The sequence below is a fragment of the Equus caballus genome, chromosome 5, assembly GCF_041296265.1.
Source record: "Equus caballus isolate H_3958 breed thoroughbred chromosome 5, TB-T2T, whole genome shotgun sequence".
In the NCBI taxonomy this organism is placed as follows: domain Eukaryota; kingdom Metazoa; phylum Chordata; class Mammalia; order Perissodactyla; family Equidae; genus Equus; species Equus caballus.
Window position 1 is genome coordinate 20,703,709 of NC_091688.1, and position 23,849 is coordinate 20,727,557.

General features: G+C 37.2%; 1 protein-coding gene across 9 annotated transcripts in view; it reads left to right on the top strand.

Annotated features, from left to right (window-relative positions):
• Positions 1-23,849, top strand: part of PLA2G4A (phospholipase A2 group IVA) — a 149,829-nt gene that overhangs the window by 59,980 nt on the left and 66,000 nt on the right. For all 9 annotated transcript variants that reach the window (XM_070266167.1, XM_005609738.4, XM_070266168.1 and 6 more), the window contains 2 exon segments: positions 12,264-12,412; positions 13,331-13,444. In XM_070266167.1, the coding sequence (XP_070122268.1) occupies positions 12,264-12,412; positions 13,331-13,444 (263 nt within the window).

Here is a 23,849-nt window from a genome sequence, read left to right on the forward strand (position 1 = left end):
GGTGTTAGGGATGTGGGAAATAGCCAAGCAGAGAAGAGGCAGAGAATCCACCAGAGCTTTGGCAATCTCAAAGGACTTGCGACATAAAAACTGGATTTCGGAACCAAGTCTGTTGGAATTTGAGGGGAACAATCCGTGTGAGAAGGGAAGCATTGAGAAGCCTGAAAGTCAGTGCCTGCACCATGTGCACTAGCCAAATCCTTAATCTGTGCGGGGCAACAGACAAGAAGCAAGCCTAAAACGCCTGAGAAACAAAGCAGATATTGGCAGTCTTGTAGTGCTAAGAGGAAAAAAAATATTGGAGATCAGAACTGCCAACGGAAAAGGGGCTTAGTACACCCTCCAGGCTCTCAGGTGAGAAGCTTCGAGTGGGTGTGAACAAGACGTAGATTGAACCTTACAAGGATCGAAATCAATTTAATTTTTATTAATTTGAGGTGATCCATCCTATTCTCACTGCCTGCCAGAAAATAAGATCCTCTATGGAGGTAGATCCAGCTCTCCCACAATTTTTCATGAAAAGTTCTGGCATTCAGTCAGGAATTGCCAGGTGTATCGAAGAAGAAGATCCAGAAAAAGGAGTAGATCCACAAGTATTGCATATGGACTTTAAAATAACTGAGATTAGTATGTTCAAGAAGATAGATGGCAGGATGGAGAATTTTACCAGGGAACCAGATATCTAGAAGAGAATCAAATGGAAAATTTAGAACTGAAAACACAGTAACTGAAATTTAAAACTCAGTAGATAGGTTTACCATAGTCTGGACACAGTTGAAGGGAGGGCATTAGTGAACAGAATAGGTGAGTAGAAAATATCCAGACTGAGACACAGAGAACAAAAAAGGAAATAAAATATAGAATAAAACTATAAGCAATGATATTCAGCATGATTAAAATGCTTTGGGGAAGAGAAAGAGAATGGAGCAGAAGTAATATTTGAAGATACAACAGCTGAGAATTTTCTGTAACTGATAAAATATATCAGGCTATCTATATCTATAGATATATATGTATGCTATGAACCCAAGGATAAATACAAAGAATATCAATCTTATACATAGTGTAGTAAACCTACTGGAAACTAGAGACAAAAAATCCTAAAAACATCCAGAAAAGAAAAGACAGATTCAAAAAATCAGAAGACTGAGAATTAATTCCTCAACAGAATAGAGAGAAGTCATAAGATAATAGAATGACATCTTTGAAATGCTGAAATAAAATAGCTGCCAAAATAACCCTAAAGGAGTTGAACAAAGTTATAGGGCTTGTTCTACCTGATATCAAGATTTATTATAAAACTATGATAATTAGGAGAGTGTGGTATTGGTACAAGCTTAAATGAATAGACTAATGGACCAATAGACTAATGGAAGTCCAGAAACAGGCTTGACTTATATGACCATTTGATTAATGCAAAGTTTATATTGTAACGCAAGGGTTAAAAGCAGTATTTCCAATAAGGATGCTGAGTCTGTTGAGTCTATACATATGAGAAAAAATTTAACAGCTACCTCACGCCATATACAGAAATTAATTCTAATTGAATGTTAGATCTAAAGGTAAAAGGTAAAGCAAATGAGATTTTTGAAGAAATCAATACAAACTATTTTATGACACTAGAATAGGTAAAGTTTTCTTAAATAAAAGACAAAAAGCATGAATCATAAGGAGACAGATGGATACATTGGACTATATTAAAGTTAGGCATTTCTTTTTATCAAAAGACGTCCTTTAGGACACCACAGAAATATGAAGGATTGTGAGAATACTATGAAAAGCTATATGTAAACAAATTGGATAATCCAGAAGAAATTGATAAATTCTTAGACTCATACAACATTCCCAAACTGAATCAAGAAGAAATAGAGAGTCTGAATAGACTGATCACCAGTCAGGAAATCAAAACAGTAATCAAAAACCTCCCCCAAAATCAGAAGTCCAGGACCAGATGGCTTCCCCAGTGGATTCTACCAAACCATTCAAAGAAGACTTAAAACTTATCCTTCTCAAAATCTTCCAAAAAATTGAAAAGGAGGGGAAGCATCCTAACTCGTTCTATGAAGCCAACATTACCTTGATACCAAAACCAGAGAGGGGCAACACAAAAAAGGAAAATTACACACCAATATCGCTGATGAACATAAATGCAAAAATGCTCAACAAAGTACCAGCAAATAGAACATAACAATACATTAAAGAGATCATACACCGTGATCAAGTGAGATTTATTCCATGGATGGTTCAACATCCACAAATCAATCAATGTGATACATCACATTAACAAAATGAAGAATAAAAATCGCATGATCATCTCAATAAATGCAGAGAAAGCATCTGACAAGATACGCCATCCACTTATGATAAAAACTCTGAATAAAAATGGGTATAGAAGAAAAATACCTCAACATAATAAAGGCCATATATGACAAACCCACAGCTAACGTCATATTCAGTGGTGAAAAACCGAAAGCTATGCCTTTAAGAAGAGGAAGAAGACAAGGATACCCATTTTCGCCACTCTTATTTAACATGGCATTGGAAGTCCTCACCAGAGCAATCAGTCAAGAAAAAGAAATAAAAGGGATCCAAATTGGAAGGGAAGAAGTAAAACTGTCACTATTTGCAAATGGCATGATTTTATACATAGAAAACCCTAAAGAATCTACCAAAAGCCTATTAGAAATAATAAATGAATACAATAAAGTTGCAGGGTAAAAAATCAACCTGTAAAAATTGGTTGCATTTCAATATACTAACAATGAAATAGCAGAAAGAGAAATTAAGAATATAATCTCATTTACAATCACAACAAAAAGAATAAAATACTTAGGAATAAATTTAACCAAAGAAGTGAAAGACCTGTACATTGAAAACTAAAACATTGTTGAAAGAAATCAAAGACACGAAGAAATGGAAAGATGTCCCATGCTCATGAATTGGAAGAATAAACATAGTTAAAATGTCCGTACTTCCTAAGGGAATCTATAGATTCAATGCAATCCCTATCAAATTCCCAATGACGTTTTTCTCAGAAATAGAACAAATAATCCTAAAATGTATATGGAACAACAAAAGGCCCTGAACAGCCAAAAGAATCCTGAGAAAAAAGAACAAAGCTGTAGGTATCACATTTCTTGAATTCAAAGTATACTACAAAGCTATAATAATCAAAACAGCATGGTACTGGCACAAAAATAGACACACAGATTGGTGAACAGAATCAAGAGCCTAGAAATAAGCCCATACATCTATGGACAACTAATTTTTGACTAGGGAGTCAAGAATACATGATGGAGAATGGAAAGTCTCTTCAATAAATAGTGTGGGGAAAACTGGACAGGAACATGCAAAAGAATGAAAGTAGACCATTATCTTACACCATACACAAAAATTAACTCAAAATGGATCAAAGACTTGAATATAAGACCTGAAACCATAAAACTTCTACAAGAAAACATGGGCAGTACACTCTGCAACATCAGTCTTGGTATCTTTCTCAATATCATGTCTCACCAGGCAAGAGAAACAAAGCAAAAAATAAACAAATGGGACTATGTTAAATTAAAAAGCTTCTGCACAGCAAAGGAAACCATAAACAAAAGGAAAAGACAACCCACCAAGTGATAGATTATATTTGCAAATCATATATCTCATAAAGGGTTAATATCCAAAATATATAAAGAACTGATACAGCTCAACAACAACAACAAAAACCCCAAATAAAAAATGGGCAAAGGATCTGAACATTTTTCCCAAGAAGATATACAGATGGCCGACAGGTACATGAAAACATGTTCAACATCACTAATTATTAGGGAAATACAAATCAAAACTACAATGAGACATCACCTCATGCCCATCAGAATGGCTATAATTAACAAGACAAGAAATAACAAGTGTTGGAGAGGATGTAGAGGAAAGGAAAATCTTATAGACTGCTAGTAGGAATGTAAACTGCAGCCCCTGAGGAAAACAGTATGGAGATTTCTCAAAAAAATTAAGACTAGAACCACCATATGATCCAGATATTCCATGCTGGGTATTTATCCGAAGAACACAAAAACATGAATGTGTAAAGATATTTGCACCCCTATCTTCATTGCAGCATTATTCATAATAGTTAAGACTTGGAAATAACCTTAAGTGCCCATCAATGGATAAATGGATAAAGATGATGTGATGTATATACACAATGTAATACTACTCAGCCATAAAAAAGATGAAATGATGTTTTTGCCATTACGACAACGTGGATAGACCTTGAGGGCATTATGTTAAGGGAAGTAAGTTGGAAAGTAAAATATCATATGATTTCACTCATAAGTAGAAGATAAAAACAACAACAATGAACAAACACATAGATACAAAGGTTAGACTGGTGGTTGCCAAAAGGGAAGGGGAGCGGGAGAAGGTAGAAAGGAATGATAGGGTACATGTGTACGGTGACAGATGATAATTTGTTGGTGAACATGATGTAGTCTACAAAGAAATCAAAACATAATGAAGTACACCTCAACTTTATATAATGTTATAAATCAATGTTACCTCAAAAAAAACAAAAAATGTATCATTTACACAACTAGAAAAACCTACAACTAAAAATTCACAACTATGTGCTGGGGGGATTTGGGGAGGAAAAAAGCAGGAAAAAAAAAGGATTGGCAACAGTTGTTAGCTCAGGTGCCAATCTTTAAAAAAAAAAAAAGAGAGATATCATTTAAGTTGTGACACGATAAACCCCAGTTTGGGAAAATAAATTTGCAATATACATGTGTCTGTCAAAGAATTCATATCTAGAGTGTATAATCTATAAATCAATATAAAAAACAGGTAACCCAATAGATAAAAAATGGATGAAAGACTTGAGGATGCCCTTCACTCAAGAGAATATTCAACTGACCAATGAAAACATATGGAGAAGTACTCAACCTCATGTCGTCATCAAGGACGCGTGAATTTAATCCACACTGAGATATCATTACACGTCCACCAGATGTTTAAAATTACAAGACTGACAATATTAAGTGTTGGGAAGGATGTGCTGCCATGTGACTATTAACATCAGGGTTTACAATGGCATAACAATTCTATGTCCAAGTAATTTCATTCTTAGGAATTTCCCAACAGAAACCTACGTATGTGTGCACCAAAAGCCATGTACAAGAGTGTTGATAGCAGCACCCTTGGTAATAGCCCAAACTGGAAGCAATGCAAATGGCCATTACCAGGGCAATGGATACCAGTAAAACATTTTATGGAATATTTTATGGAATATTCATGGAGTGGAACAGTTTATATCAGTAGTAGTGAATATATTATTCTACACATGTCAATATGGATGAATCTCACAAACTTAATGGTGAGCAAAGGAAGCCAGACCAAGGAGTATATACTGTTACTGATTCTATTTATATAAAGATAAAAAACAGAGGAAACTATTCCGTGGTGACAGAAGGTTGGGTAGCAGTCACCCTTCTGGAGGGGGGGGGGGGTGGCTTCTGGAGTGCTGCTAATGTTCCAGATCTTGATCTGAGTGGTGGTATCATGGGTGAGTTCAGTTTATGAAAGTTCGACAAACTGGACAGTTACAATCTTCTAACTTTTCTGCATGCATCTTATCCTTCAACAAAAACTTTACGTTAAAAAAGGAACTAACCTGTTGTGGAAATTCATACATTCCTCATGGGGCGAGCCATCACTTTCCTAGGGTTTACGTCACCAATTCAGCCAGCATAGTACAGGGATAGTGAAAAGGTTGGCAATCATAAAACCTTTGTTTTTGAACCTTTAAGTTTAAAAGCTTTAAGTTCTCTGTGTAATTACCATTATCACTAAATCATAAATGTTTCAAAGGAGTGACCACATCTGAGAATAGTATTCAGAGGCATCTCTTTCAACAAATTATTTAATATTTGGTCTTACTGTGGCATTCCTACTTTGGTGGTGACTGAAGCAGAATGCTTGAATATCAGTCCATCGCCTTCAATAGACTGCCAACTCACACACCCCCACGTACTTTATTCTTGGATTTGTTTCCATGTGGCCACTTGATAATGTATTTAATGGCTGGAGAGAAACATGTAAATTACAGGATTGCACTTAGCATATTCTACGTGTAGACTGACTCCATGACAGAAGGCCAGTAAGCCTGTTGATTTCTCAATGCCAAAATGTTTCTACTTTTCTGTAGATGTTATTACACCGTTATTCCTTAGTTCATTCTAATACTATACTTTAAACTTTGTTTCAAAGTAACTTGTGTGCATAAGAATCATCTGCACAGGTTGTTAAAAATGCAGATTTCCAAGCCCACACTGAAGATTCTGACTGAAGATGCAAGGTGTCTGCCTTGTTAGCACTCCAGATGATTCTGTGAAGATGGTTTAGTGGACTACATTTTGAGAAAGCTGGCTTTGAGTTCACTGTCAGTGGATCGTAGCTATTCAGAATGTGATATTTTGATCTTGAATTTGGGGTAACTTTCTTTTGTGACTTTTGGCTGTTTATCACAAAAGTTGTAACAGGTTATGGGTCATCTTTATTCAAAGCAAAGGGTTTAAGTTGCTGCTAAGTCAAGTGGATATGAAAAAGCAAACGGAGAATCTTAAAACACAGCTTCAAGTTTAGAAGCTGCCACCAGCTCCTATCATCAATCAGATAATATATTGCTCAAAGCTGAAATGACAGATGGACCTGTTGTTAATTTCGGCAGGCACTCCTGAAACTACTGAAGTTTATGAAAAGTTTTCCAACCCTGGAATTCTGAAGCTCTTTCTGGTGCATGTAGTTTCATGTCATCTTTATGGGAGCAGAAAAGATCTGTATCTTACTCCCCCGACATTTTTGTTCGCCAAGATTTAGATAAAAGGATGAGATGTAGGAAAGTGTCTTGGCCCACACATTACTTCTTTGCTTTACCACCTGTTTATCTGGAACGAGTCAAGTTGAAGCTGAAGCAGTGACTCAACACCCAGTTACCCTACAGGCATGAATTCACAAAGCCATGAAATAAGTACGCAGAAGAGAAAGAAATTTCTTTTCCTACATGTGACTTTTTCTTTCCCTTAATGCATATCTAGGAACTTCTCTAAAGCATTGGACTAAGTTTTGCTGTCAAAGGGACTGCTTTCCTTTTTCAAAGCTTCCACATACTACCATGCTAATGAAGATTAGAGATTATATAAAGAAAGTAAGCTGAGATATGTGATAATCATAGTCCAATTTTAAACTAGCCTCTTAAAAATGTTCTTTCATCCTGCGGTGTCTACCACTCCTACCAAGGTTTCTTAGTTTGCAAAGATTAGCAAGGATGCAGATTGTAATATCAAAGTTTGCAGCTGTCAGTGGTTTTCTCCTGTCCAGCACCCTTTGACATCTTAATTTTGAAGTCTCTTGGTAATGAAGCAAGAGAAGAAACTAGATAAACTACCACTCTTGACAAACATTTGAGAATATTGACTTTATCTAAAAGTGAAAAGAAGAAGAAACTAAAGTGACAAAGCTTTGAACTGGATTCCAGTTTTTAAAAAGGGTCTGTTGATGATTTAACATATAAATGTAATGTTGGCATCTTGTTTTGTGGTATTTTTCTTTATCATTTTGTCAGGGTTAGAATTTTTCAAAGCATATGACCCATGGAGAGTCCAAAATGGCTCAGAAGATGGTGATACCACCGATTGATTTATGCCACTTCAATTTGCTGCAATCCTTTCCTATCTGGTTCCTCCCCAGGAACATCGTTTTCTGCTTTCTCTCTTATTTGGCCCAAGGAAACCTTTCCCTCCTCTTCTTCAAGATTCAAATGAAGATCAAGCCCCCAAAGGCAATTTCCCCACCTACGATTTGACTTTATTTGTGTGTAATTATCTCCGTGACTGAGTTACTAGTCACGGTGTAGTGTATCTGCTTGTCTCCCATTTTCCCTTGCCTCTAAAATTAGGCTGTTAGCATTTGACTCACTTCCATAATTCAGATCTGCAGTTTCGTGTTTGGCTCCCTATCAAAGCCAAACAGCTTCTTGATAGGCAGTTCCTGGCGTATGGTGGGTACTCAAATATTTGTTGAATGAATGAATGATGTTTACCATCTGCATGCCCTCCCTTCCCACATACTTTGTGTTTTCTAGATTGGCTTTTGCTTGGTTTTGTGTTTTCTAACATTTTGGGGAACAATATGAAAAAGCATTAGTGTCATGGGAAAGAACCAGCCCTATGGGATGATGAAAAGCGACATTTTTGTACATTTTAATGTGTAGTGCCAATTGAATTTTCTCCTTAAAATCACATGCTTATTTCTACTCAAAAGAAGAAAAATATTTTTCTTTATAATCTTCTACCACGTGCTATTCTAAATATGTAGTTTTATTTCTGGTTCGCAACCCTGAGCACTGGCAGGATGGCAGGAACACTGTTAAGGAAAAGCAAAAATCATCCCCTGGTTGAGGAGGTGGATAGATCACCTTGGAGCCTGTCCTTCTCTCTGCCCCATTTTCCCTAACCATCCTTCCTCCTCAGTCTTCTTATTTTCTAGTTCGTCTTCCATGGTCCTGTTGAGATATATAAGCACTGCATTAGAAATTGCAATGTATAAATATATCAAACCAACGCATGGTACATTTACACTTACACAATGTTACACGCCAGTTATATCTCCATAAAAATAAATAAATAAGTGTAATCGCAATAACTGTTTCCTTGTCTCTAAAACAGGATATCAAAAGTATGAACAGAAGATGACCTACCTTATTATCAGCTAGAATATTTGTTTAAAAATGCAGATCTCTGGGGGCTGGCCCCGTGGCTGAGTGGTTAAGTTCGCGCGCTCCGCTGCAGGCAGCCCAGTGTTTCGTTGGTTCGAATCCTTGGCGCGGACATGGCACTGCTCATCAAACCACGCTGAGGCAGCGTCCCACATGCCACAACTAGAAGGACCCACAACAAAGAATATACAACTATGTACTGGGGGGCTTTGGGGAGAAAAAGAAAAAAATAAAATCTTAAAAAAAAAAAAATGCAGATCTTTGGTCCCATGACAGATCTGCTGATTTTGAGCTTTTGGGGTTGTGGATCTGTGTTTTTAACCAGAACCCTAGGCGTTTATATCGCACGATCACTTTTGAGACTCAGCTGCCCTTGACCATAAGCTTCATAATGCATGAGCTCCTTGATGCATAAGGTCCAAGCGGGAAAATTAAATACAAGACGATCCCAAATGCTTATACCTCGTTTGTAGATCTTCCCACTTTGCAGCAAAAAAGAACACTTAAAAGAAAATCTGATGACCACGTAGAAGAATTATGAGCAGTGTTTAAAAATGAAGGGGACTGATTACGTTATTTGATGACCATAACTATTGTCGAAGGACAAAGTTTATTTTAAAAAAGTTCTCTTTGAAAACCAATCATTTCAGAACTATCCTTTTTGCCATTCCTTTGTTTTCAGTTTTTGTGTCTTTTTGTGTGGACTTCTTCACCACTCTCTCTCTCTCTCCCTTCTCCCTCTTCTCCAAAACTCTAAGTGCAGCTCCTCTTTCCATACCTTATGATCTCATCTTTAGCGCTTAGAAGCATGATGTCATTGAGAGAATGATCGTTGCAGTCAGATCTGGCTCTGATTCTTACTAGCTGTGTGATATTGAGCAGGTTGCTTAGCATCTCTCATTTCTTGTTGCCTCAACGGTAAAACAAAGTACTTACCTTATAGTGCTGTTGTGAGACTTGAATGAGACTAATGTGTATAATAGTTCCTAAGAGTCATTACTCAATTATTGGTTTTTGTGGTTATGAATTATAATGGCCACGTGGGAAAGGATGTGTTAACGAGAAAAGTCAAGTCCTTAAGTTAGGAGACCTTAAATATTGTTCTGAAGATAGAAGGATGAGTAAGACTTGGTCCCTGCCCTCAAGTTGTTGACAGTCTTGTTGGAAAAGATAGATAGACATATAATTTCATCCATAAAATATAGTGTGTACAATGCTGTAAGAAGATGAGGGATTCTACGGAGCCACCAAAGAGAGAGGATCAATATTTCTACTGCTCGGCGTCAGTTGCCTTGTTGTTGAGTGAATATACAATGGGAGGAAATTTAAATAGTTTCTTTATTTGCAGCTATCTTTTTCTACGGTAATCCCCGTTTATTTGCAGTTTCAGGTCCCCATGGTCAACCATGTGCTGAACACATTAAATGGAAAATTCTGGAAATCCACAATTCATAAGTTTTAAATTGCGTGCTGTTCTGAGTAGCATGATGAAATCTCATACCATCCTGCTTTGTCCCACCCCAGGACGTGACTCATCTGAGTGTTTCCATGCTGTACACACCTCTCGCCCATTATTCACTTAGTAGCTGTCTCAGTTATCAGATCAGCTGTCCCACTATCGCAGCTTGTGTTCAAGTGGCTCTTATTTGACTGAATTATGGACTCAGAGCCCTAGAGTAGTGATTCAGATATGTCAAAGAGAAGCCATAAAGTGCTTCCTGTAAGTGAAGACGTGAAAGTTCTAGACTTTAAAAGGAAAGGAAGTAAATCATACGCCGAGGTTGCTAAGATCTATGGTAACTTATATTACAGTATATTGGCATAATTGTTATATTTTATTACTAGTTATTGTTGTTGATCTCTTACTGGGCCTAATTTATAAATTACACTTTATCATATGTATGTGTGTGTAGGAGAAAACTATATATAGGGTTAAGTACTATCTGCAGTTTCAGGCATCCACTGGGGAGATCTTGGAAGAATGTCTCCCACTGCTAAGGAGACTGTTGTATTTAAAATGGGACACATGTCATGCCCTGATTCAAGTGAGCCTTTATATGTAATACAAAAAACTATCGCTTTCTTGAAACACTCACTTCCATCTGATTGATACTGCCACAATAAATTCAGAAATATATGTTGACTACTAATGTAAATGTCCCCCCTTAGAGTCGTTCAGTGCACAACCTGTACAACCATACAAGGCAACCTTATAACTACAAACAATATTTATTTCACACTGAATTTTATTACTTTTTTTGGCAAATAAAGTAATTATGATAATTTTTCTAATATAGACAAGCATCATGATCCTGAACCCATGATCTTGTCACCATGATAGTCCTGCAGTGAAAGTTACGCTGTGGTTAGCTGGGTGAGATTGCTCTCATTGTCTAGTAGTTGGACTGAGAGGTTGACTACATGGACAGAATAAAACACCTAATAAATGATTTTCTCTCCCAGGACTGTTATGAAGGGCAGGGACAAGATATGTAAAAAGTATATCATTTACAATGTTCTTATATTATATATTATCTTGTCTCAGACATTTTGAATATGTTACTGCAGACTCATTGAAAATAACCTGACAATGCATATTAATAAAAATAAATTAGGAACTAGGAATCACCAAAGAAGATATACGGATGGCCAACAGGTACATGAAAACATGTTCAACATCATTAACTATCAGGGAAATGCAAATCAAAACTACAATGAGATATCACCTCACTCTGGTCAGAAAGGCTGTAATTAACGAGATAGGAAACAACAAGTGTTGGAGAGGATGTGGAGAGAAGGGAACCCTTGTACACTGCTGGTGGGAGTTCAAACTGGTACAGCCACTATGGAAAACAGTATGGAGATTCCTCAAAAAATTAAGAATAGATCTACCATATGATCCAGCTGTTCTACTGCTGGGTATTTATCCAAAGAACATAAAAGATACATGCACCCCTATGTTCATTGCAGCATTATTCACAATAGCCAAGACTTGGAAGCAACCTAGGTGCCCGTCAAGGGACGAATGGAAAAAGAAGATGTGGTATATAGACACAATGGAATACTACTCAGCCATAACAAGTGATGAAAGCTGGCCGTTTGTGACAACATGGATAGACCTTGAGGGTATTATGCTGAGTGAAATAAGTCAGAGGTAGAAAGTCAAATACCGTATGATCTCACTCATAAGGAGAAGATAAAAACAACAACAAACAAACACATAGCAACAGAGGTTGGAATGATGGTTACCAGAGGGGAAGGGGGGAGGGGGAGGGCGAAAGGGGCAATTAGGCACATATATGTGGTGATGGATATAATTAGTCTTTGGGTGGTGAACATGATGTAATCTACACAGAATTCAGAATATATTATGATGTACACCTGAAAGTTATATGTTATAATCCAATGTTACTGCTCTGCAAATAAAAATTAAAATAAAAAAAAAAAAAGGAACTAGGAATCACATTTTTGCCTCCTTCTCCCATGTGTTTACTTTTAATAGTTGACACTCCAGATCCCTACGTGGAACTTTTCATCTCCTCAACCCCTGACAGCAGGAAGAGAACAAGACACTTCAATAACAACATAAACCCCGTGTGGAATGAGACCTTTGAATTTATTTTGGATCCGAATCAGGAAAATGTTTTGGAGGTAAGTGAATCCTATAGAGACTTAGATGGTCATCATTCATTTGAGGTTGATGCTTGAGTTTGTCCCCTTACTGCCTTCTTTTCCCCAGTTAGAGTCCAGCTGGGCAACATGGTAGACGAGATGGCGCACATCAAGTTATGTGAGTGTCCAATGGACAATGCAGGAGTTAGGTAGAGCTGGGAAGAACCCTCCCCATGTGCTTTGGAGAAAGCCTATTTTCTGTTATAAAGAGGAGGATCCAAGTACAACAGAATAAAAGTATTGTTACTTGATATGACTTTAAAATAAGTCAACTTTTTTTATTAACTTAAAGTTCAAACAATTAACTTTAAAATAAGTTTTAATACATCTTTCCCAAAATAGTGGCATGAATTTTGTACATTCATTTCTTTCTCATATTCCAAAATAGCATTTCCCCTGAGAGGGGATAAAGTTCTATTTTTGCAAACATAATAATGAAAACATTGATTATTATTTTAGTAACGAATGTGGTTCAGAAAGAAAAGACAAAGTATCGTTACTGGTTGAATACTGAAAACCTCAAATGATGATTAAATATCATTTGAGAACTTTCTTTTCTTTTTTTTTTTTTTAAGGAACATTAGCCCTGAGCTACCTACTGCCAATCCTCCTCTTTTTGCTGAGGAAGACTGGCCCTGAGCTAACATCCATGCCCATCTTCCTCTACTTTTATACTTGGGACGCCTACCACAGCATGGCTTTTGCCGAGGGGTGCCATGTCTGCACCTGGGATCCGAACCAGTGAACCTTGGGCCGCTGAGAAGCGGAAAATGTGAACTTAACCACTACACCACTGGGCCGGCCCTGAGAACTTTCATTTTTTAAGTGTGGTAGACAATTTACATTTTCAAGATCCAAGGGGAATTTTATACTTGTGCTCTACCTTTTCCTCCCCAGATTACATTAATGGATGCCAATTATGTCATGGATGAAACTCTGGGGACAGCAACATTTCCCATATCGTCTATGAAAGTGGGAGAGAAGAAAGAGGTTCCTTTCATTTTCAACCAAGTAAGCAACCCAACAGAGTTATTTTTCAACCTTAAGTCAGATAAAATCTATTATTCTGGAGAGTTGGGTTTAATGTTGGGAAAGTTTATTTATTTATTCTTGAGAAAGTTTTGTTTTCTAAAGGGAAAATGTTATTTTCCTTTTACTTCTTCTCCTAATCTTTTATTATTCTGATATCTATAAACTTTGGTTGAGGTATTACACTAAGTACCACAGAGACGTTAATACCTTTTGTGGCTCTAGATAGTAACACTGGGATTCAGCAATGTCTTTGGACCCCATTGGGAGGTCTAACGCAAACATTCGGGAAAATAAGGGAAATGTAAAATCTGAGAGGAAGGGCAGAGAGAGAGAGAACGAATGAGTGAACTCAAAGAAAACTGTTGGGACATCCAAATTATTCCAAAATTACAGGTGTAGTAATAAATTAAGCCTCTATGGAGGGATACTTCCATCTCGAATAATCCTCACATAATTAGGGCCAAAGCAGTGAAAAGTCAGCAGAAATGGTCTTGAGGTTATTGTTATCTTTGTACAGTCACACGCTGCATCACGTTTCCGTCAGCGATAGGCCGCGTGTACCCACAGTGGTCCCATAGGGTTGGTACCATATAGCCCAGCTGTGTAGTAGTCTGTACCATCTAGGTTTGTGTAAGTCCACTCTATGATGTTCACACGACAAAATCACCTAAGGACACATTTCTCAGAATGTATTCCTATCGTTAGGCGAGGCATAACTGTATTTCTAGATTTGCTGCATTTCTGAAGTGCAATAATTTATTTAGGAGTAATAAAACCCTAGAAAAATTATTTATACAGAGCAAACATTGGATTTTGAATTTTGTAAGAGATTGGGTAGTTTACAGTGAGAAGTGTAAACAACTGGTGGACCAGCATGCAGAAGGCTGGTTAATTATTAGTTTCTTCTTGTTGTGGGAAACTGTTTTTCTCAACCTTGGAATGACTTTTGAAATCCCTTTCCTCACCCAAACCTGCCTGTCTCTTAGCTCTCACCTCCTTTCCTGAGCGTTACCATCCAACATGTCCTCTTCCTTCTGTGAACTCGATGATAATTATCTGTGGAATTCATTGGGACTGAATCATTTAAGCTGTTCAATCTTTCATTCCCACCCCTCCATAAACTACAATCCTATAGGTCAGGAAACTGGTTATGCATGCCGAAGTACAGAGTTAATACATAGTTTATGTTTACTGAATGAATGTATATCTATTTAGAAACTAACTTAAGCCCAAAGGGCTACTTGACCAGTTCATGCCATCAGAGCGACCCAGGTGCCTTAAGGATACTCTAGTCACACACTCCCTGTGATCCCCTCGGCTGCTCCAGGAAGCATGTCTTCTATCCAGTGCCCAAATTTCTGTTGACCTCTTTTAAAGCTATTTCATTCATTCCTTTTGCAAATGTGTATTGAAATCCACTGTGTATCAGCCAGTGTGTTTTGTGCAGGGAATGTAAAGAAGAACAAGGTACAGGAAGCTGTTCCCCCAATTATCTTCATCTGGTTAGCACTGAGGTAGGGGTTGGAGAGGGAAGTGGACATAAGGAGCTATAGACATGTGACAAAAAGGAACCTCCATGCAGTGAGATGAGTCTCAATGAGGTACAGAGCGCAGTGGAAGACAGAACAAAGAAAGATCGTGTCATGAGAGGAGGCCAGGGTGACTGTGTTGGTAGGGGACTTTGAAGAGGTTGAACAGTGAACACAGTGGTTAACACCTTGGCATTTGAAGCCAAGCACTTTGGTGTTTAAATCTCAGCTCTGTCCCTTGTTTCATCATGGGGAAATCACTTAGATCCTCTGTGCCTCAGTTTACTCATCTGCAAAGGGGAGATAATATCTCAAAGGGGAGTCTTTATAATTTATATATATAAATATACCTATGTGTGTTACATGTAAATATATTTAAAATATATTTAAGTATAGTTATTAAATTATAATTCAATATAATTTAGAGAAAATACATATTATATGTTAGTTGTAGGTTTCTTAGGCATATAATTAACTTTGTATTAAATATGTAATAATAATTGATTATAGAAATCCATATAAATACTATACACGCGTAGGTGTATGCATACATACATGTGCCTACAACAGTGCCTGGTACACATTAAGCACTATGTAAATGTTGCTCTTGTTTTACCTTGAGAAAAGAATAGGATTTCAGCAGGCAGAGAAGCAGTGATGATCATTCTAGGCAGGAGAAACTGCAAAGGCGTGGAGTCTTGCAAGAAGGAAGCAAGTTGGGGCAGGGCAGGTTACATGCTTGCCAGGTCCGTGTTGGTGAGTAGTGGGGCAAGGAGTTTAGAGGTGGCCAAAGGCTCACATCCACAGACCTCGCCTATGGCACGTTGCTAGGACCTGTTCTCAATCAACGTTTGCTCAGGGTTTTGTAAGCATGGATTGGCCTTTCCAAAGTATAATGTTTTTTTCTGCTTTTCAGTCTATGACACAAAGACTGATTATAAAAGAAGATATTGTAGGGAAACATGCATTTCCTCTCCTCCTGTCATTTCCTATGGTTAGGTGTGTAACCCTCGGGCTCTAAAACAGACCTTCTGCATTCCTGAATTTAAAGTAGCTTACATAATTATTTTTTTAAGTGTGCCTGAGAAAACAGTTGGCCTAGCAGCTTTTTTTTTATTACTCTGTTCTTAAGAGTCCTTTGTAGTTTTCATCTGAACAACATTTCTTTGAGTTGTGACCTGTGATGGGAGTGGGGGGAGAGGTAGATGCGTGATGGCTAGTTGGAGAGCCTCCTGTCATCCCCAGATCGCGTGACGTGCCCTATGCACACATCCAGTCTGTCCTCATCTCTGAATCTCTGAATCTTTCAGAGGACGACGGTCTCCTTTCTGCAATGTTCAGAGCTTGTAAGAGGGAACAGGTTGTGAAGGAATCATGTGGGGGAAGAAGTTTTTAAACAGTTCTTGGAGATGACTATGGCAATCTGGGACAGTAAAGTGAGCACATGGATTTGACAAAAGAAGAGTGAGTGCTTTAGGACTTGATTAGCAAAAACCCCTTCAACATTTTGTCATCCAAAAGTTAGTACTGAGTCAACATAGAGTGATTTCTGCGGCCAGCAGCCAGCTGGAGAAAGAGCAGGAGCCTCCAAATGGAGATGCCAGATTCCCCAGTGCCTGTCCCACCTACTTGCGCTAGGAAGTGGGAATTGGGAGACCCAGACTCTCATTTTATCTGTCACTGACCTCTCTCTAGAAGGTTTGAGTTGTCTTTCCCTCTGAGTGTTATTTTCTTTTTTTCTAAAATGAAGTTTTGATTAACTTATTTCTAAGATCCTTTCTAGTTTATAAAATTCCGTGATTCAGAAAGAATGTCTTATTGTTTGACCATTTTCACCCAAAAGTTTTCAGTTCTTCCGTTTTACAGATATGGAAACAAATAATAATAATAAAAATCTTTGTTATATAATTTTAAAATCACATAACCTGTCAATAGATAATTTTTTAATGAGCTTTTATTGTGCACTTAAAACTTTGCTAAACATTAAGAAAGCTACAAAAAGTTCCATTTTCAAGGAACCAATAATGTGTTGGGAAAAGAGTAGGCCTTCATATATCAACTGAGAAGTAATATAATAAGCAGTATCATGAGGCATCTATTCATTGGTTTACATACTTAGGAGTTATTTGTTAAACCACTTATGTGCCAGGCAACGTTCCTGATGATGGACAAATGGCAGAGGACATGATAGGTGATGTTCTGGTTCTTAGGGAGCTTGTATTATAATGGGGAAGGTAAATAGACAACAGAGTGAAAGGGTAATCAATGCAACATCAGCTCATGATAAATATTATGAAGAAAATAAAACAGAAGGATGTGATAGAGAACAGTTGGTGGGCAACTACCATTTATATAATCAGGGAAGGCCTTTCTAAAGCATGATGTTTTTTCCCCAAGTTTTATTATCACAATTCTCAAGCATATAAAAAGTTGAAAGATTCGTACACTGAATACCCATGTAACTGCCAGCTAGGTTCTACAGTTAACATTTTACTGTACTTGCTTTGCCGCATATCTTTCCCACTATCCATCCTCAAACCATCTTAGTTCTTGGAAGCATTTAAAAACAAATCACAGACAACAGCATGCTTCACCCATAAACACTTCAGCATATTGTTAACTAGAGCTTAGTATTTACATTATTATAATTTTAAGTGCCAAGTAAATAGTGCATATATATTGCAATGAGAGTTATAAGAAGGAATGATTCATTCATTCATTTCACAAATAACTATTGAGCACCCAGTGTGTCGCAGACAGCCTTTAGGCACTGTCTGTCCTGCAGTGAACAAAACAAGAATCCCTATCCCCGTGGAACTTATATTCTACTTAGTAAGATAGATAAGAAGCAAGATAAATACGTTAAGGATACTTGTGTGAGATAGTGATAGTGATAAGTGCTAAATAAACCAGGGAATGAGGAGAGGGGAGTACACATATATATGTGAAGGGAGTTGCAAATGCAGTTCCAAAACATGGCTAAGAAAAGTATCTCTGATGGTGTCGAGGGCAGAAGACTCTCTGGGTAGAAAGATCCTGAAGCAGAAGTTTGCCTGACATGTTGAGTAACAGCAGGGAGGAGAGTATGGCTGGACACAAAGAAAGAGTACCAGGGAGAATGGTAAGAGCTGAGGACAGAGAGGCACAAGGGGATGGCGTTGCAGTAGACCATTGTGGGTTACAGTGGATATCAATGGCTTAGGCTTGTCCTTAAAGGAAGGATGTGGTTGGATCTCTAAAGGGTTGGAAGGCTGTTCCAGTGGAGAGAACAGCCTGAGCCTTTGCTCATAGTCATGGGACTAGAAAGGAAAAGCATGTTCAGGAAACAGAGACTAGACAGATGTGATAGGAGCAGAGCATTCGTGCATGAAAGAAGAACAGGTACCTTGGGATCAGACCATAATAGAGCTCAAACTCAAGACGTTGGCATTTGAATGCTATCTTACAGACAGCAGTGAGTCACGTAAGGTTTTGGACCAGGTAATGGGGAATTTAGAGAAAACCCAATTTGACTTTTTCCTCAGAAATATTAGTAAGCAAAAAGTTAGTAGGAAAAGACGCAGCAAATGTTTGCTATTGAAAACCAAAAGGTTGATTCAGCTTTAGCAGACTACTTCAGTAGAAAATAATGAGTACTGAGGAGTACAGGGTGACCTGAGGAAAATAAATCTAGCAACAGCCTTGATGTGTCAGTGAGTTGAATGGAATGATTGCCTAGTGGTGGTGAAAGCTGTGGATCCAGCTCTTCTTGAGACTGATTTATCCCTCAACTCAATTTTAGAACTTTTTTTTGAGGAGAAAGCCAATCTTAGGGCTAAGTCCACACTTTTTATTTTTCAGGTAACATTTATAAAATCTAAGTTAGCTTGTGTTTGTCAATCATGAGTTTAGTGAGCATCAGAGTTGTCATTCGAGAGAAACTAGCAGAACCTGCTGCTTTTAATCTCAGGTTCAAACTCAGCCAGCCACTGCCTGGGTTGGAATCGTGCTTCTGCTACTTATTCGCTGTGTGATGTTGGACAAGTTAATTTTTTTCTCTTTGCCAGGTATCCTTATCTGCAAAACAGGATTGTATATAGTACCTACCTCTTAGAGTTGTGGTTATGGTTAAATGAGTTAATGCATCGAAAGTTTTAGAACAGTGCCTGGCCCGGTAAGCACTAAATAAATGTTAGATATTCTCATTATAATTGTAACTGGCCAGATGTAACTATTTGTCATGTGTTTCATGAAGCTGACTTGATTGATTATTAAGCTGACTTATTTGTTTGAACTTATTGACCAAAATGAACTTATTTATTTATAGGAAGAGCCTATAAATTCAGCAATCATTTGTTTCAACAGAGTCCAAAAATGTTCTAGTCACCCATTACTGAATATATCAAGTGTGGCTTTGAGTTACAGTATCCCATTTTAAAGTGGAAAGATATAGGATCTTTAGAATTTAGTGTGTTTTGTTTAAAAGCAGTAGCCTACTTCAAGAGAATCATGAAAATGCTAAGGTTTAGTAGTGCAGAGAAAGATTACACTTCTTTATGCTCTAGATGAAATTAGTTTGTTTTGGCAAATACTTTGAGGAAGATAGTCTCTAAGTTTTACATCATACAGTGTTTTAATTTGCCATCTTTATTTAGGAGTTAGTGTTATTTTTTTAGAAGAACCATGTCTCCAGGCTTCTGTGCTATCTAATTTTGGCCAATTGCTTTCTTTGATTATTGCTTCTTCGTGATTGCAACTTGAACATGAATGAAGTCAATGAGGTCGTTCTCTGGAAGAGAGTGGTAAAGCTTAAAATACACAAGAGTTTTGATGATGAGTTCAGAATTAGGTTGGTATCAGAATGATTTCATTGGAAAACTATGTATTGAAGTATGAGGGCAAAGACTACAATTTAGCTAAATGAATGAGATGAAGCAGAGTTTGGAAGGGAAAACAAGGGAACTATATAATTTTGTGAGAAATTTGGGAGATCTTTGGCTAAGATGTGAATGCCATCACATTGATGCAGGGTGGAGTTCAAACATAGGTCAGACAATTCCTGGCTTTAAGAAGGGATCCATTTTTATTTTGAGATACTAGCAATGGAAACATAAGCGAGCATTTTTGGCACTTCTACAATTTTTAGCTTGTAAATTATAGAGCATTTTAGAATGATCTTGTATCTTTGCGGTCCTCGACTGGACTTGAATTCCATCAGAGAGTAGAACGTGTTCAGCATCTGAACCATGTCACACCCAGCCTGACACACATTAGGTGCTAGAATCGTTTTTGGATGAATAGATAAATGAATGTACTTACGGGAAAGACAGAAAACCTGGGAAATACTCAGACAGGCATAACGAAACTAAGTGAAATTTAAAAAAGAAAAACTGGAGAGTCTGAGAGATTCCCATTTGGAGAAAAAGAGTTGGTATTTTGGTTTGATAGCAGTGCTGTAGGAAGTCTGTTTTTTTGTGTGATAGCTAATGATTACACAGCTCTTTAAGAATTTCCAATGTCCATATAAGGAAAAGGGACCTTAAATTAAAGAAGGAGAGACCATCAGATGTAAGGAGGAAAACTCTGTGATCGAGCAGAGCATGGCTAAAGGGGAAATTGTGTATTTTTTTATCTTTTGAGTCTTTTCAGACTGTCTGGGATATTTTGGGGGGCACAATTAGCCTGAATTCTTGGGTAGTGGATTAAATGATTCCTGGTAGTAAATGCTAATTTTATTTTATTAAGAAATCATATCTTAACTAGGCTTACAGTGGTGATCGTTTTGCAATATATACAAGTATTGAATCATGTTATACACCTACAACTAATAAAATATTATATGTCAATTATACCTCAATAAAAAAATAAATGTTAATTTTTAGTGTTATCAAAAAAAGAAATCATATATACTTTAAAAAATAATTTTATCAGTGTCTTATTTAATTTTAAACATGCAAAATTTATTTAGATATGACCTACCTTGTATTGGCGGGTTTGTAATTTCCACTCTGCCTTTGAATTGCTTCCTTGTTAGATTTACATCCGGTTCCTTCTTCACAGGATGGAGTTTATTGTATAGAAACATGACTCATGGCAAAAGTGACCCTAATTTTTTTAATGTAATTTTACTTTTTATCTTACACAGGTCAGGTAAATACAGATAAAGCAGGAAATATTATGTAATTCTCTTGAAAGATGTAAATGATTATTAAATCAACATGTTATTAGTTCCTGTTTATTTCTACCGAGAAAAAAAAGTAAATTGACACAAGAGGGATCAGAATTCAAAATAATGTCTTATTAAAAGTAAAGGTTGTAAATCCTCGAGTAGATTCGTAAGAGAAGGCACAGTATGTTTGAAGACTCTTTACTAATAGGATAGATTCTCAAGTTTAAAATTATTTGACTGTGTGCATCTTTTTGTAACAATAATTTTAAAGGACCCCCTTAATGCCAGACACTATGCTTGTTCCTTTAACTTTATTATTTCAAAACGATCCTGGAAAGTTTGCAAGGGAATTAGTGGATTAGATAACTTTTAAATTACTTTTAAGTTTGAAATGGCTTTTTTTTTTTTTTTTGAGGAAGATTAACACCTATACCTATCTTCCTCTATTTTCTATGTGGGACGCCTACCACAGCATGACTTATGAGCAGTGTGTAGGTCCGTACCTGGGATCCGAACCAGCAAACCCTGGGCCACCAAAGCAGAGCGTGGGCAAACTTAACCCTGGAATGGCTTTTTTTTTTAAATAGTTTCTCTCCTCTAGTTTCCCTCTCCGTCCCCAAACCAAACGTCTTGCATTATAAGCTTCTAAAATTGCTTTCCACTGTGGAATTCAAAGAAGAGAGTGTTGTTTTCCACAAGAATGTGGAAATTACAGCCCACTTCTCACATTTGTAATTCCTAGAAGAGGTGGGGTTCTTCTCGCTTATTCTGATTTCTAGCTAAGTATTATGAGATTGGGGAGAGCCTGGAGATTTAGTCACCTTTTCTTCTAATTGCCTTGATAATGCAAGCACCCTGAAAGACTGTAAGTGGAGAGCTTTATGCAGTGTGTGGGAAGGAGTATACAATAAGTGTTTAGTGCCTCACAGGAAGTACATGTTTTTGTGGCTATTTTATCTGAATGACACGTTCCAGGTAAGAGGCGCAGAGAGATCGTGAATGTCAGTCTTCATAGCGTGTCTGAACATAGTGCATGGGGGAGAGTTTAAAATTTCCTCCTGGTTGTGGGTGATCCACTTGGGCAACAAGTGAAAGTGAGCGTCCCAATCCATGTGACGAGCACTATGGCAACACAGTCTATGATATTCCAAATGGCAGAAATATCCTCTCTTCTCTTCTTGCATCTTGCCTTTATTTAAAGAGTCCTGTCAGTCTGTCTAGGATCACGAATGTCTTATCCAAGAAGTGTTGTTATTATAGAGAAGATGAATAGGACTGTAAACATGGTACAGTTGGTTTTCCTTTTAGTTATTAAGTTGTCAGGATAAGTAGGCAATAGATATATTCAGGCATTGACTATTTTAATATATAAATTGCTTAGGGCCCTGCCAGATGGGAAACCAGCTTTTCCCTGAACACTTTCTGTCAGGAGGTGGCACATTAGAACAGAAAGCCCATTCCAGATTTAAATCTTTCCATTTGTTGGAAAACTCCACATTGAGTCGTGATATTGGTCTTTTAGTTTCCATTCTCTTATGGTGCTTTTGGCCTCTGGAGATAAAAACAGTAAATCTAGTCTTATTTTAATAGTAGCTTTCGTGTATTTTTTTTTTTTGAAAAAAAGAGACCAGGTTTTACCCATACCTTGTTTTTCTTATTAAATATTCAAAGTAACCTCATTCATTATAAACTGTTTTACAACTCTCCTTAGGAAAGACTATTTGAAATTTTCAAACTGCGAATAGACATAATGTGAGCAACACCTTCATTGGTAGAATAGACAGCAATTACATTAATTGTTTCGAAGCCAATCACCTTTTTGACATACCGAACTATGATTCATCTGAGCATGTATAATTCTATTTGTACTGGTATTCTTGATTATTTTATTAACTTCAAAGTAATATTTATATGCTGCTTTGAAGAATAAAGGTCACAGAATTCCATGGGAGCTGCTATTTGGGTTGGTCCAGCCCATGATTTTCTCTCTTGTAGCAGTGAGGTATTTCTTGACAGGAAAAGATTGTCTGATGTGCTCCCGGTCGCACACATATGCACAGTAATTCAACAAATATTCTCTGATTACCTGCTTATGCCAAATACTGTGCAATGAACTAGTAAAACAAACCTCCATAAGACAGAGCTTGCAGTTAGGAGAGGCAAATCCTTATACAGATGATTCCAATACCTTTCTGAGAATTATCCATGAACTTATTTTAACCTTTCAGAAAGCTCCTTCTAGTTTGTTTTTTTCCATCCCCTGAAACCCAGAAGAAAACACAGCCTATATAATCTATGGCATTTTATGTTGGGTCTAAAAATATCCTGTTCACATTGTAAGGGGCATATGCTAGTTCTGTTCTATTTGAAGGTATTGAACAGGTTCCCTCGAACTATATTATGGTAACTGATATGATAAAAATAATAGCACCATCTTACAGTTGTGCAGCAAACATCAAAACATTTTCTCATTTGGTTCTCATAACAATCTCAAGTTATGTGAATATTCGTAGCTGATGGCAGGGATAGTATTGAAAAGGTCTTTCTATACAACTTACTTATAGTCTCTGGAAAGACACCTTTTAATATCCCTTTTTCTCTCTGGATATTAGTCACTTTCTTTTCTATTAAACCAAGATTGGCCCATTGGCAGGATGGGGTCCATCTCTAAGTTTGGTTGACTCACGTAGTGCTGAAACATTAAAAA